Consider the following 15419-nt stretch of genomic DNA (forward strand, 5'->3'; position numbering starts at 1 on the left):
AGTTTAACAAAAAACTCATGGCTACAAAGAGGGCCATTATGACAATTCAAGTTGCTTTAGCAATGGCAAATATACTTAAAATAAGTAGGTAACACTAACCAATAAGCCATCCATCCTCAACAGCTCTCTCCTATAGGCGTAGAGGCCAACATTGCTGTTGTGCAGAATGAACGAGTCGTGCGTTGCACCTGGCCACCTTGCCACCACATTCAGCAGTGTCTTTTGCACATCATATAACCTGCACATAAAGAGTGGAAGCCTTTTCTGTTCACATAGTTGAAATGGTTTTGAGATGGTGATTTGATGGCAATGTGGGTGCCGTCTATTGCTCCGTTCCTATTCGGGAACCCGTTGTTGGCATCGTGGCAAAGAAAGCCCTCTCCACTTCAATGTGTTGTGCGATGGTGTATGGAACTTGTATGTGTAGCTACGTTTTGCTGATGACTTCATCCAAAACATTGGCTCATCAAAGGGCTGTGAGATGCCGAACGGCAAGCCCCCCACGCAGAAAAGTACCCGTTGCCAGGTACCCTTAAAGTGCCCTTTTTAAAGTAGGTCTTAAATCCTCTCAAAATTCAATGATATCTGATGAGCCAATCTGTACTTTCTGCAGAAAAGGTCCCACCCGTCTCTACAAAATACAGCGTGTGCCTAATCTTCAAACCGAGCAGGATCAGCCAACACTCTTTCCATTTCACATTAGCTCAGGCTTTTATAGCATTTCAACAATGTTCGAATTAACAAACGACTGTACTTTATATGGATTTTAATCGAAACACGTGTACTGATGCGGTCAAATTATATCGCATGTCAAGGTATAAATGCACAATGGAAATACAATGAAATAAAAAAATGATTTAATTATTACTCAATTAATGTCACACATTTTCAACGTATATTTTCCCCATTCTACACTCAACAAGCAGTTCCCATATTCCAGCATGTGGCACTGTGCGTAAGCATGGTCATGGTCGTGCATAAATTTATGCACACTCAAGCAAGCGTTCATATTCATAAATCTCACACTTTGTGTGGAAACGACTCCATGTATGGTTTACACACAGATTTGTGCATCTGCATGATTGATAAATGAGGCCCCAGGTGTGCGAAGCTCTTAGAGACTTACCCAAAAAGTCTGTCGTCACTGCCAAAGTTGCTTCAACAACGTATGACTCAGGGGTGTGAATATTTATGTAAATGAGATATTTATGCATTTCATTTTCAATACATTTGCAAACATTTCTAAAAACATGTTTTCTATTTGCCATTGTGGGACATTGTGTGTAGATGGATGAGAGAAAATATTGAATCCATTTTGAATTCGGGCTGTAAATACAACAAAATGTGGAATGAGTCAAGGGGTAAGAATACTTTCTGAACGCACTGTATGCGTCACACTCAGATAAACATCATTGGTACGATCAAATTCAATTTCTACAAAATAATCACTAATTTCATGCCTAATTTCATGCCCCTTCTCTAGGATACTCTACAGACCTGTGGCCAGAATCAGTTGGTTTATTCTACAATAAGTCCTATTTCCAGTCAGATATCCCACCACCTCTGGGGAGAGAGGGACACAGGGTTCCTGTCCCTCTTAACTTGGGTGTGATCAACAGAATGGTGTTTCTCAATGAACAATACGGACAGGAGTTTTTCCTGACCACATGAACTGACCAGGAGTACCTCCTCGCGGTATGACCCTTGACCTCCAGTCAGTGTTTAAGCATCAGTTCCTCTCATTCACCCAGTCCTGTAACAGTCAGCTCAGTGGCAGGGCTTCATGGGCCTGTCACAGCAGCACAGAGTGGCTGGCTCTAACAGGCCTCTAACAACAGTAGCTACAGCTGCATACGCTCTACACAGACACAGCAGCACGGCACGTCTCACATCAGACGGAATGTCCATTTCCAGGTTAGGAGATAGGGGGTCGGGGTTTACTGATGACAGGGTGAACAGTTCACGGAGAATCAGAACATCAACATCCCATTGAGCTGTTTGTAAATGATTAAAACACCAGCAGACGGTTCAAGCAGTGAAGGAATGCTTACTTGTTTTGATTGTTTACGTTCTGTATGCTTACGTAGAATGGGTTAATGAATAACAGGGTGGATATCTATTGGGTATATAAGGCCTATTGTATGTTGCAATATATATATATATATATATATATATATATATATATATATATATATATGTGTGTGACTGCTGTCAGGGTACACAAATGGCTGTCTGAAGAGATGGGAATAACATCTACCTATGAAATACACGTCTGTCTGCACAAGACCTCCCACACTAGCATGGCTACTCTGGTAGAGGGAGACGCAGGGTTAAGTGCAAGTTAGCCGCCTGAGATAGAGGGTTCATTTCAGTGCTGGATAAAGAAGTTGGGACAGAGATGTTCAAGTCTTCTTACGATTCTGTAGCCTTCTGGGCTTAATAGAGCGGTTCCATGAGAAACACTGCTGTACATCCCTGGGACTGATATGAGAGGAGTCTGAAGATGAGAATGGATTCTGGTGTTTCTTTTTCCACACCCTAATCCTACAGAGATGTACCCCACCATACCAACCCTGCTTCCCAATCCAACCATGACAACCCCCCCATCCTACCCTCGGCCCTGGACACAAGGCATGCAGGGACAACATGAGAGTTGATATAATAAACATCAAGTAACGGAACATTTCAAATGGTCCACACACCTAAATCTTTATGCATGGGCACCGGGGCAGATAGAGCAAGGTGAGACTCATGCGTAAGCAACACTTGCAGCGGCAGCAGCAGTAGAATCTTCAAAACATTCTCAGACCAAACTGAGATTCAATGTAACACTAGAAGACCCATCATGTCAGATTGTCAGATCAAACCAAGATATCCGAGCCCCAACGAAGTCAGACGGTCGGTCCTTCAGTTCAGTGTCTTTTTACTCACAGGGATGCACAGACTTCTTTTGTTCTAGCATCCTGTCCACTCATCCCTCAAACAGTCCCTTTTCCCCTTTCCATGCTTTCTCAAACCCGCCTCCCTTCTCCAGAGGGGATGTGAGGAGTGAGGGAGGGGCTGCCCGTGTCCTGAGGGGAGAATAGTAATCTAAGCCTCAGTGGGCTCCCGTCTCTCCCTGGGTCAAAAGAGGGTGAGGGTTGAAAGGTCAGTGAGAGATGAAGGGTGAGGGGTCAGGGTTGATCCTCCCGTAATGCCTTCTGCAAGCTCTGTCGGTAGACTGCGAATCTCTGCTCCACCAATCGCACACGCTCTGCCTCCTCCTTCTCCAGAATCACCAGGAAGTTCTGCAGCTCAGGAACGGAAAATGCATGCCACTGAGATGGAGAGAACGAAAGGGAGCGAGAGCGGTATTAGTGATGTTAGAGATGACATTCATGAAGCAATGAATGATTTTAGGACACACAGTATGTGTGTGTGTGTGTGTGTGTGTGTGTGTGTGTGTGTGTGTGTGTGTGTGTGTGTGTGTGTGTGTGTGTGTGTGTGTGTGTGTGTGTGTGTGTGTGTGTGTGTGTGTGTGTGTGTGTGTGTGTGTGTGTGTGTGTGTGTTGTGTTGTGTTGTGTTGTGTTGTGTTGTGTTGTGTTGTGTTTGTCTTACCTCCACCTCTCCAGTCTCGTTCTCCTTGAGGACGAAGCTGAGCAGCTCAGGATCTGGACCCACCACCAGTCTCAAAGCGAGAGGACACTCCACAAGAGGAAGCTTCTGGAACAGATCTACACAGACACACGACAAAGGAAAGACACATTAGATTCCACATCCAGGCCGTTTTCATATTATCAGAAATCTTCAAAATCTACTCTCAGTCGGGTGGCAGAGTGTACATATGCGAATGTATACAGTGGGGAGAACAAGTATTTGATACACTGCCGATTTTGCAGGTTTTCCTACTTACAATGCATGAAGAGGTCTGTAATTTTTACAATAGGTACAGTTCAACTGTGAGAGACGGAATCTAAAACAAAAATCCAGAAAATCACATTGTATGATTTTTAAGTAGTTAATTTGCATTTTATTGCATGACAAAATTATTTGATCACCTACCAACCATTAAGAATTCCAGCTCTCACAGTCTAAACTGGTCTAAACTCCACTCGCCGTGTTTGGAGGAAGAAGAAGGATGAGTACAACCCCAAGAACACCATCCCAACCGTGAAGCATGGAGGTGGCAACATCACTCTTTGGGGATGCCTTTCTGCAAAGGTGACAGCATGACTGCACCGTATTGAGGGGAGGATGGATGGGGCCATGTATCGCGAGATCTTGGCCAACAACCTCCTTCCCTCAGTAAGAGCATTGAAGATGGGTCGTGGCTGGGTCTTCCAGCATGACAACGACCCGAAACACAGCCAGGGCAACTAAGGAGTGGCTCCGTAAGAAGCATCTCAAGGTCCTGGAGTGGCCTAGCCAGTCTCCAGACCTGAACCCAATAGAAAATCATTGGAGGGAGCTGAAAGTCCGTATTGCCCAGCGACAGCACGACTCCTTGCTGCAGTGTGTGCAAACCTGGTCAAGAACTAGAGGAAACGTATGATCAAAGGTTTCTGTACCAAATATTAAGTTCTGCTTTTCTGATGTATCAAATACTTATGTTATGCAATAAAATGCAAATTAATTACTTTAAAATCATACAATGTGATTTTCTGGATTTTTGTTTTAGATTCCTTCTCTCACAGTAGAAGTGTACCTATGATAAAAATGACAGACCTCTACATGCTTTGTAAGTAGGAAAAAAAAATCGGCAGTGTTTCAAATACTTGTTCTCCCCACTGTATACGCGTAATCTGTGTGCGTAACTTACCTTGTCCATCGCGGTGTGTCTGTCTGTACAGAGCAAACTTGCGTGGGTTATCCTGCACCATAAACTTCTTCAGCAGGCCCTGTATGACCTCCCTGACTGTGGTAGTACTACTGATGTGGATCTGCTTCACACAGTCACTGGGCAGGTAGAACGACGTCCGCTTCTCACTGAACCCTGCTCCCGCCCCCTCCTGGCCCTCTGACACAGTCATTGGCCGTCTTTCCGCCTGGCCGTCTAATCCTGTCCCCTCCACAGCAAGCACCGTGACTGGTCGACTTAGTCTGAGGTGTACCTTAATGAAGCCAGTGTACAAACCATCAGCACCCTGGGGGATAGACAGAAAGAGAGAGATTCATGTGTGTCTGTATTGGTAAATTCCCACTCAGTACTTCATTCTTGTACACTCTTAGAAAAAATGGTTCCAACATGGTTCTTCGGCTGTCCCAGTAGGAGAACCCTTTTATGGTTCTAGATAACACTGTTTTTTCTAAGAATGTACCTATGTGTATATTTAAGTGTTGTAGCACCCACCAGTTTCATGCCATTCTCTGAGACCGTAGAGTTGTAGTCCTCTATCTTGGCCCGTAATTCTTCCTCTGACAGAGCCTTGGGCCCTCTCTCCTCTTCGACGTCTTTCTGCTGAAACACAGAGAGAGAGACAGACAGCAGGCTGTGTGAGAAACAGGAACTGCAGTACAGGGGGAAGTTGACACAGACAGAGCAGTCATTATGACTCAGACCTGAGGACACCTGGACTATATATGATGTTTCTTTCAGTCTGCTGCCATCACTCCAAACAACAGAGGGCGCGCTGTCTTTCAGACAGGCAGAGTGGAGTTTACACTTAGGCCTAAGAACCCAGGGTGCACTGTGCGCGCGCACACACACTCACAGTCTTGTACAGCTAACCTTGTGGGGACACACAATTCAGTTCCATTCAAAATCCTATTTTCCCTAACCCTAACTGTACTCTTACCCTAACCCAAAAACCTAACCTTAACCCTAGCTCCTAACCCTAACTCTTAACATAATTCTAACCCTAATTCTAACCTTAACCCTAAACCCCCTATAAATAGCATTTGACCTCGTGGGGACTGACAATGTCCCCAGTTGGTCGAATTGTTATATTTTTACTATTCTTATGGGGACTTTTGGTCCCCACAAGAATAGTTAAACACGTCCACACACACACACACACACACACGCACACACACACCCCCATTGCCCATTGGGCTCTAACATTTATAGAATGTTGCGTGACTCCTCATTCTTGTCTCCCTTTCCCTTCCTCCTCTTCCCATCCTCCCAAGCCCCAGCATGACACAACACTGCAGTTGCCCCCACAGACTGAACAGGAGGCAGGAAATATTCTGAATGGAGCAGAGACATGGAGAATTACTGACACTATGCCTCTGTGTTGCTCTTTCTCTCCCCCCGTTCTCTCGCTCGTCATCCCCACTGACAGACACATCAAGCAGTCACTCGGACAGCTCCAATCTCTCCCACTGCTAAGGCCACGAAAAAGCACAAAACTCCCCCTCCCACCATGCAGTGTGAGTGAAGGGCTCATCATGAGGCTCGCTCATTATGGGGGTGAGGGAGAGATGAAGGAGAGATGGGGGATGATGAGGCGCGAAGAGATGATGAGAACGGGGGAGAGGAGGCGAGAAGAGGAGAGAACATGGGGAGGCATGGTTGCTGAGCAAGCCTTAGCAACACAGAGTTTGACTGGGTTATTTATAGATGCATCCTCTTATGTGGATGTTGCTGTTTTCTATTTTTTCTCCTCCTTTTCACTCTCTTTTTCTGGGACACGGTGGTGTGAGCGATAGACAGCTAGGGGAAGAGATAGAGAGAGAATGCAGGGCAGGAATCTTTTATGTATGGGAGTCCTCAGGGCGTGAGGGGACAGATTCTGCTTCATTCAGTACAGTCACTTTGTATACGCGTGTCTGTGTGTGTGTGTGTGGTGAGGGTGCAGTGTATCTTGGCTTGCGTTGAGCAGAGATGGGGAGTAGGTTCAGTATGAACAGGACATGGCGTCTTCCCTTTCTTCACTCCTCTCTTGTCTCATGACAGACCCATTAACTGCTCTCCTCCATGAACAATCTGCTCAGGCGGAGAGTTACGTTTGCTGTGCGTTTACGGCTTAGTGTGTGTGTGTGTGTGTGTGTGTGTGTGTGTGTGTGTGTGTGTGTGTGTGTGTGTGTGTGTGTGTGTGTGTGTGTGTGTGTGTGTGTGTGTGTGTGTGTGTGTGTGTGTGTGTGTGTGTGTGTGTGTGTGTGTGTGTGTGTGTGTGTATCTTGGCAGGTTCCAGTGCAGTAAGAGTTAATGATGTGAAAACGCAGAGGGAGCTTTGGGAAAACTGGTATAAAATGTCAAACTGACCATCTCTAAACAACCGCGAAACTAAAGACCTTGAAACAGCATGAACATTCCTGCAACATCAAAGCTAGAGGATTGGCACAGCATTACTGTATTATGTGCAACTCAATGTCTGCTGATGGGGAAAATACTCCACTGCAGACTGTATATATTTTTTATATACATTTAGGTTGCTATATGTCATAGAGACGCATTTTGAACACACACACCTGCCTCACACATAGGCAGGGTCAGACTACGGCATTTGGGACGCCGGGGCACTTCCCCAACCCCCCCCCCTGCTGTTTTATAGCTCATCTCATGCTATTCTTCACTAAGAAATTCCAATGACCCTGGGATTAAACACCTCCCTCTGGAATTGGATCCTGAACTTCCTGACGGGCCGACCACAAGTTGGTCAGGGTAGACAAAAACACATCCTCCAGGCTGACCCTCAACACGGGGGACCCTCAACACGGTGGGCCCCTCAAGGGTGCGTGCTTAGTCCCCTCCTGTACTCCCTGTTCACCCATGACTGTGTGGCCACGCACGACTCCAACGCCGTCATCATGTTTTCAGACGACGTAACGGTGGTATGCCTGATCACCAACGACGATGAGACAACCTACAGGGAGGAGGGTAGAGACCTGGCAGTGTAGTGCCAGGACAACAATCATTCCCTCAACGTCAGCAAGACAAAGGAGCTGATCGTGGACAACAGGACCGAGCACGCCCTCATTCACATTGATGGGGCTGTAGTGGAGTGGGTCGAGAGCTTCAAGTTCCTTGGTGTCCACATCACTAAGGCTCGATCATGATCTAAACTAGGGTTGAATATTTTCTATGTATTTTACAAAATGTTCTATCCTGAAAATAAATTACTTTTCTCCTGGGTAACCTGGTATTTCCTGCCAAAACCGGAAGTGTCATTCAAAATCATTATAAAGCATATCACCCCGCTCCTCCGCTCTCTCCACTGGCTTCCAGTTGAAGCTCGCATCCGCTACAAGACCATGGTGCTTGCCTACGGAGCTGTGAGGGGAACGGCACCTCAGTACCTCCAGGCTCTGATCAGGCCCTACACCCAAATAAGGGCACTGCGTTCATCCACCTCTGGCCTGCTCGCCTCCCTACCACTGAGGAAGTACAGTTCCCGCTCAGCTCAGTCAAAACTGTTCGCTGCTCTGGCTCCCCAATGGTGGAACAAACTCCCTCACGACGCCAGGACAGCGGAGTCAATCACCACCTTCCGGAGACACCTGAAACCCCACCTCTTTAAGGAATACCTAGGATAGGATAAAGTAGTCCTTCTCACCCCCCTTAAAATACTTAGATGCACTATTGTAAAGTGGTTGTTCCACTGGATGTCATAAGGTGAATGCACCAATTTGTAAGTCGCTCTGGATAAGAGCGTCTGCTAAATGACTTAAATGTAAAATGTAAATGTATATGCATCGTGCCTTTGTAAAGTATTCAGACGGCAGGGACTGTAAGACGAGTCAGGATCGAGCCAAAAATTAACAGAGCAAAGTACAGATCTTAGATGAAAACCTGCTCCAGAACGCTCAGAACTTCAGACTGGGGCGAAGGTTGACCTTCCAACAGGACAACGACCCTAAACACACTGCCAAGACAATGCAGGAGTGGCTTCTGGATAAGTCTCTGAATGTCCTTGAGTGGCCCAGCCAGAGCCCCGACTTAAATCCGATCGAACATCTCTGGAGAGACCAGAAAATAGCTGTGCAGCAACGCTTCCCTACCAACCTGATAGAGCTAGAGAGGATCTGCAGAGAGGAATGGGGGAAACTCCCCAAATTGACTCGGTACCGGTACTCCTTGTATATAGCCTCGATATTGTTTTTTTTTAATAAATAAATATAAATCTTATTTGCTAATCTTTTCTTACTTTTTAACTCTGCATTGTTGGTAAAGGGCTCGTAAGTAAGCAATTCACGGTCAAATCTACACCAGTTGTAAGATATTGTACAAATATTATTTGATTTTGCCATGAAGATGAGAGAACATTTTGCAGTTTTAAAGCTAATTTTCTGCCATTCTACACATTTTGCCATGAGGCTGAGACACAAGATTCCAGGGTCAGAGTTGAAAAATCCTCCTTCACTAGTTCTTAGTTCTTGAAAACTCTCAAGTCTCTCAGGAATTCCTGTGTTTGTGGCTTGATGTTTCCTAACTGCTAAATATAGTTCTCTCCCTCCCCTCTGTGCATTCCTCTAGAAGTGAGAGAGAGTATGGTCAGAGGACAATAGAATGGTAGGACAATTCACCCCTGCCGGGTCCATGACCTACCACACCCACACAGAGCTCAGGCCAAGAGAAAGTAAACCAGAATACCCCAACTCAGACCCAGGGCTCCCAGACATCCACAGCCAGAGAAAGTAAACCAGAATAGCCCAACTCAGACCCAGGGCTTCCAGACATCCACAGCCAGAGAAAGTAAACCAGAATAACCCAACTCAGACCCAGGGCTCCCAGACATCCACAGCCAGGGAAAGTAAACCAGAATACCCAAAGCCAGACTCAGGGCTCCCAGACATCCACAGCAAGGAAATTAAACCAGAATACCCAAAGCCAGACCCAGGGCTCCCAGACATCCACAGCCAGGGAAAGTGCACATGGCTCACACATTGGGGCCCTGGGGCGGCAGGGTAGCCTAGTGGTTAGAGTGTTGGACTAGTAACCAAAAGGTTGCAAGTTTGAATCCCCGAGCTGACAAGGTACAAATCTGTCGTTCTGCCCCTGAACAGGCAGTTAACCCACTGTTCCAAGGCCGTCATTAAAAATAAGAATTTGTTCTTAACTGACTTGCCTGGTAAAATAAAGGTAAAATAAATAAATAAATAGGAGGTTGTTGTTGCTCCCACTTTGACAGGATCAAACTTTGTGAAGCATTCATTTGGGCTGCAATCTGAGGTGCAGTTAATTTCCGATATCTGAGGCTGGTAACTCTAATGAACTTATCTTCTGCAGCAGAGGTAATTCTGTGTCTTCCTTTCCTGTGGCGGTCCTCATGAGAGCTAGTTTCATCATAGTGTTTGATGGTTTTAGCGACTGCACTTGAAAAAACATTAAAAGTTCTTGACATTTTCCAGATTGACTGACCTGCATGTCTTAAAGTAATGATGGACTGTGGTTTCTCTTTGCTTATTCGAGCTGATCTTGACATAATATGGACGTAGTCTTTTACCAAAAAGGGCTATCTTCTGTATACCTCCCCTACCTTGTCACTTTACAACTGATTGGCTCAAACGCATTACGAAGTAAAGAAATCCCACAAAGTAACTTTTAACATGGCACACCTGCTAATTGAAATGCATTCCAGGGGACTACCTCATGAAGCTGGTTGAGAGAATGCCAAAGGTGTGCGAAGCTGTCATCATGACAAAGGGTGGATTCTTTGAAGAATCTCAAATACAAAATATATTTGGATTTGTTTGACACTTTTTTTGGTTACTACATCTATGTGTTATTTCATGGTTTTGATGTCTTCACTATTATTATACAATGTAGAAAATAGTCAAAATAAAGAAAAACCCTTGAATGAGTAGGTGTGTCCAAACTTATGACTGATACTGTATGTTAGAGCACTTTGGTTTCATGAATAAATGTGTTGTAATGGAACCACATGACCGGTTTCTGTCTTCCGTCCTTTTAAAATTAGGATAGATGGGCTATATGGGCTAGGGTATAGGTCGATTGTAATAGTCTGACTATAACCAGCCTAAAACTTCATTCCTATTCAGAGTTTAGAGAAAATTAATCAAATTGGAAATGAGCTATTATCAGGCTGGTTAATCTGAAGCATGTCTGTTGAATTTTGAAAAATCCATCGCACTCTTCCCCACCCCACCTACTCAGCCAGTCAGGAGCGGCTACTGCGTTGCAGCCATGGCATACTGCATACCTTTTACTAAATGGTACATGCTAAATAGTATGTGGCAATAAGTACATAATATACAGTTTAAATATGTAGTACGCTAGTATGGGTATTCGGACACGGCCAGTGTCATCGGAGGCTGCAGTGTTGCCCCAGAAACATTACAAACAGATTCAGGCAACAAACACAACAGCTTAACGTTCAACATTTACTAAAAACTTTCCCCTCAACGGTAAATGGTGATGACTCATATTCGCCTGGGTACTCCGTGGCTCACTCTCAGATACCAGCTTACAGAAGGTTACAGCACTTTAGTGTCATAAGCATTTTCCAAACCAGAACTTTAAGTGACGTCTGTGGTCGTCCTGATACCGGATTACCTAACCCATGACCTGAGCTGCACCCTCATCTCAGACTTTGTCTCAGAACGTTAGGTCTTTATTTGTACTTTAAAAAAATAAAACATTTTCTAAAACAGTAGACAACATACACATCTAAATGACAACATCATACAAATATCAACCACATCACACCTGCCCAGACCCACTAACACACACAACCATCTCCAGTGCCCGAATCACTTTCCACCACATAGCCTGAAACTGAACCATTTTGTTTCTCTCTGTAACCCACGGACTTGATTTTCCCATCGTGTTAATGAAGGTGGATTGATTTCTTTTAGAATACATTTCTTCAAGATGATTGATTGAGAAGAGAATCAGCCAAACCATCGGGTATCCCACTGCACCCCCATATGCATGTCTTGAAATATGCAGACAGATTACAAAGGAAGTTAACATTGTAATACTTCTGACAGCCAACTTTCTAGCTCCTCCCCCAACTTCCAGACTTTACAGTGTTCCCAGAAAGCATGGATTATTGAGTGTTTATTAGTTTTACACTTAAGACACGACTCTGTTGTACTGTAGAATTTGAGAATTTTGTCTCGTATAATAAACTCCATACATTAGTTTACACTGGATTAAGTGTACATTTTCATTAACTGAAACTTTGTTAGTTATGCCCAAACTTTCCCTACATATTGCACCAACATCACTACTTTTTAAGTCCTGGTTCCAATAGTTTATATTTTTTTCTAAGAGATTGTCAGTTGGATATGCTCTCTGCAAGGTTGTGTATATATTTCCTATAATATGAACATCCTTTTCCCTCAAGGTTGCTCTGATGTCCAAAAGATGTCAAAGTTGCATGTATTTGAAACTATCTACATACTGTATTATTGGTTAGTCCAAAATGATTTTTAAAATTCTGCCATGGAAATAAATGCATTTCCTTTAACCACGACATTTACAATTTCTATGCCTTTAGTTTTCAATGTGGACAAATGTATTGGTGAATTCTGAAAAGCTACCAAGTATTGTTTTCAGGGTGTTATATTGGTTCTTGTAGAATACACTTAAAAAGATTCTGGGAATGAGCATGCGCATTATCAATATGTACCCATTTTTCCTCTTTAGTGCATTTAACTATATGTCGCAAGTAAAAGCCTTGAGTAGCGAGTTGATACAATCCAACATCTGGAAGGTTAAAACCACCCACTGACTTTTAAGATGCAAAACTTCCTTTTTATTCTATTAATTTTATTTGCCCATATAAAAGTACTATGACAGAGTCTACTTTTTTTGTGTCTTCGGTGGGGTAATTAGTATTACAGAAAAGAAATGCAAAAAAACTTTGGCTGCCATGCCATTCTAAAAGAGGTTTATTCTACCTGTAAAATTTATGGGGAGATTATTCCATTTAAATCGATCTGCTTTCATATTGTTGAGTGATGGAATAAAGTTATCTTTATATATTTGTCGTCACTTATTAAGCATCCTACGCATGTCATTTTTTGTGGTCCACTTGCTGTAGATCGTGAGTTATTTATTTTCTTTTTCCTATTGCCATTATTTTGGAGGTTTTCCATGTAAAAATTTTATCCTGAGATTTTTGAGTATTCTGAAAATAGTTTTAGCAAAGGGAGCATTGAGTTTTCAATATTGGTCAGGTATATCAGGAGATAATTTGCAACTAAATTTGGTTTATAATCCTGTTTACCAATACAGATACCTGTTAGAATTAGACAGGGCCCAAATGTTTCTGCAATTGGAACAATTGCCAGTGCATACAGGAAGGGAGAGAAGGGACACCCCTTTCTTGTGCCCCTTTCTAAAGTTTTATTTGTGCATATTTTTCCTTTAGGACATGTATAAAACATTTTTTTACAATGTATTATTTAATCTGTAAAGTTGTAAGCTTCCAAAGTTTTGAATAGGAAAGGCCATTCAAGGCGGTCAAAAGCCTTCTCGGATTCAACAGCCATTATTGATATATCTATATCTTGTTTTTCGTGTATTGTATTAAATTTAAACATGTTCTTATATTTTTTTTGTAAGTATCAAACCTTGTTTGATTGATATTTGTTATTATTTTGTCACAATTTATTAAACTTGTGGATTTATAATGAGCAGGGGATCCTTCAGATTTTCCTGGTTTTAATATAACTGAAATAACTGTTTGATACATGGAATTAGGGTGTACAGCATTGAGTGACGTGTGTTGTCATTTGTGCAAATAAGGGAGCTACTTTGTCCCAAAATGTTGAATAGAATTCTATAGGAAAAGCATCCATACCTGGTGCTTTTCTCCACACTAACGGTTTAACGGTATCTAATATTTATCTTTAGGGTACCTCTATTTTTAGTGATTAATTTTTGTCTGCTGATAATTGCTTCAAATTTGTTGAGTCTAAGAAGGCTGTAGGATCAATCCAACAATTCAGATTTGTATAGATATAATCTTTTAAACATTGTTGTTTCTAATTACCGCTTTTGTAACTTTATCTATTAAAATTATAACTGGTTTATCATGTATTAATTTTGTGAAAGCTGCTTATTTGCCATTACGTAGTATGCTTTATTTGAGTTTAACCTGTAGTTGTTGGATCTCAAATGCAAAAGACAGTATTCCTGATTAAGTTCCAAAATGTTATTTTCTTCTTTCCCTTGTCAAGATTTTTTATGCGCTTTTTCTAAGATGGTGATTTATTTTTCTTTCATTTTAATTTCAAAACCAAGTTGAATTTTTACTGAGTATGAGATTATCATCCCCCTAACGTATGCCTTAAAAGGTATCCCAAATTACTTTTCATTTACGTATATAATACACGTGCTCTGTTCATTATATAAATTCTGTCGCTATATGTATTTTCTATTGGTGTAATGATCCGATACGACCTCATCATTACTTTTTTAATCCAGTAAATAGTTGAGCGCATTTCAGGAAAAAAAATGTAGTCAATTCTTGAATCGTTTTTTTACTTTAAGAAAAAAAGGAATAGTCTTTTGTAGTTGGGAATAAATCTCCAGTTTTCCTGTAAAATATGTGTAGAGATGAACATGTTCAGCCTCTTTGGAGGCTCCCTAAATTAGACTTTTTAAAATTAATATGTCTGTTAATCTTATCGAATGTATAATTTAGGTCCCCTGCTAAAATAATAGTTCCTGTCTGGATTTAATCTAATATAGCTTGATATATAGCTTCTATCTAAAATCAGCAGATTTGTCGCTGGTGGAATATACAATGAAATCAATGTGCAATTTTCACCATGTTAGTTACAATTCATCATTAGAAAATGGCCTTCTTGGTCCATGTGCTGGGATATAATGGAAAATGGTGTATTCTTATTTATCAGGATGCCTACACCTCTGCTATTACTACAGTAGGTGGCAGCATAGGCCTCTCCAACCCAGCTCCTCTTTAAATGTTCAATTTCTATTTTAAAAAATGTAACTCTAGCTAGAAAACCACATCTGCTGACAATATCTCTTTAAATGTTCAAGAAACATATGTTATTTTACTCATCATGGAGCGCGTGCACTTTCCATGTAATAAGTTGGATTTTTGTTGGTCTTTACTTGTGTAGAATCAAAGTTAACCTTATAATAATAATAATAATAATAATAATAATAATATCTATTCCGTCTATCATTGAAGAACCAAGTAAAACATTTTAGCAGACATGACATGTGAAGGTGGTGGGCATTCCATAGAATGGGAGGATCACAGTATAAATACACAGTTATGGTATACATTACATACATAGAGAGTGTGGGCATGTGGGCCGAGCAGACATATTTATAGATTTTTTAAATAAAAAGCAAAGTACGTCTTTGTACTTGAGGCGCCATGCTTCAGTTCTACACGTCGACCGTTACCACGGCGACACAAAACCCACTTCCTGTCGTGGCACATGGTCGTTGGACGTGATCAGGTGACACAACACCCCTGGTGTCACGCACCGCTGTGGCCATTACCGTCTAGAGTGAGCCTGTAGAGGACTCATATCCCACAACACT

The 15419-nt window shown here is 42.4% G+C and overlaps 1 protein-coding gene across 3 annotated transcripts in view; it reads right to left on the reverse strand.

The window, feature by feature from the left end:
• Positions 1-2194: 2194 nt before the first annotated feature.
• LOC124031520 (ras association domain-containing protein 5-like) overlaps positions 2195-15419 on the reverse strand; it is a 58081-nt gene continuing 44856 nt past the window's right edge. For 2 of the 3 annotated variants that reach the window (XM_046342853.1, XM_046342855.1), the window contains exons 3-6: positions 5331-5438; positions 4800-5124; positions 3599-3714; positions 2195-3317 (exon numbers count right to left, since the gene is read on the reverse strand). In XM_046342853.1, the coding sequence (XP_046198809.1) occupies positions 3174-3317; positions 3599-3714; positions 4800-5124; positions 5331-5438 (693 nt within the window). In that variant the 3' untranslated portion in view covers positions 2195-3173. The remainder of the gene's footprint in view (positions 3318-3598; positions 3715-4799; positions 5125-5330; positions 5439-15419) is intronic. The other variant, XM_046342854.1, reaches the window with a different exon arrangement.

Source organism: Oncorhynchus gorbuscha, linkage group LG03 (assembly GCF_021184085.1).
Source record: "Oncorhynchus gorbuscha isolate QuinsamMale2020 ecotype Even-year linkage group LG03, OgorEven_v1.0, whole genome shotgun sequence".
Taxonomy (NCBI): domain Eukaryota; kingdom Metazoa; phylum Chordata; class Actinopteri; order Salmoniformes; family Salmonidae; genus Oncorhynchus; species Oncorhynchus gorbuscha.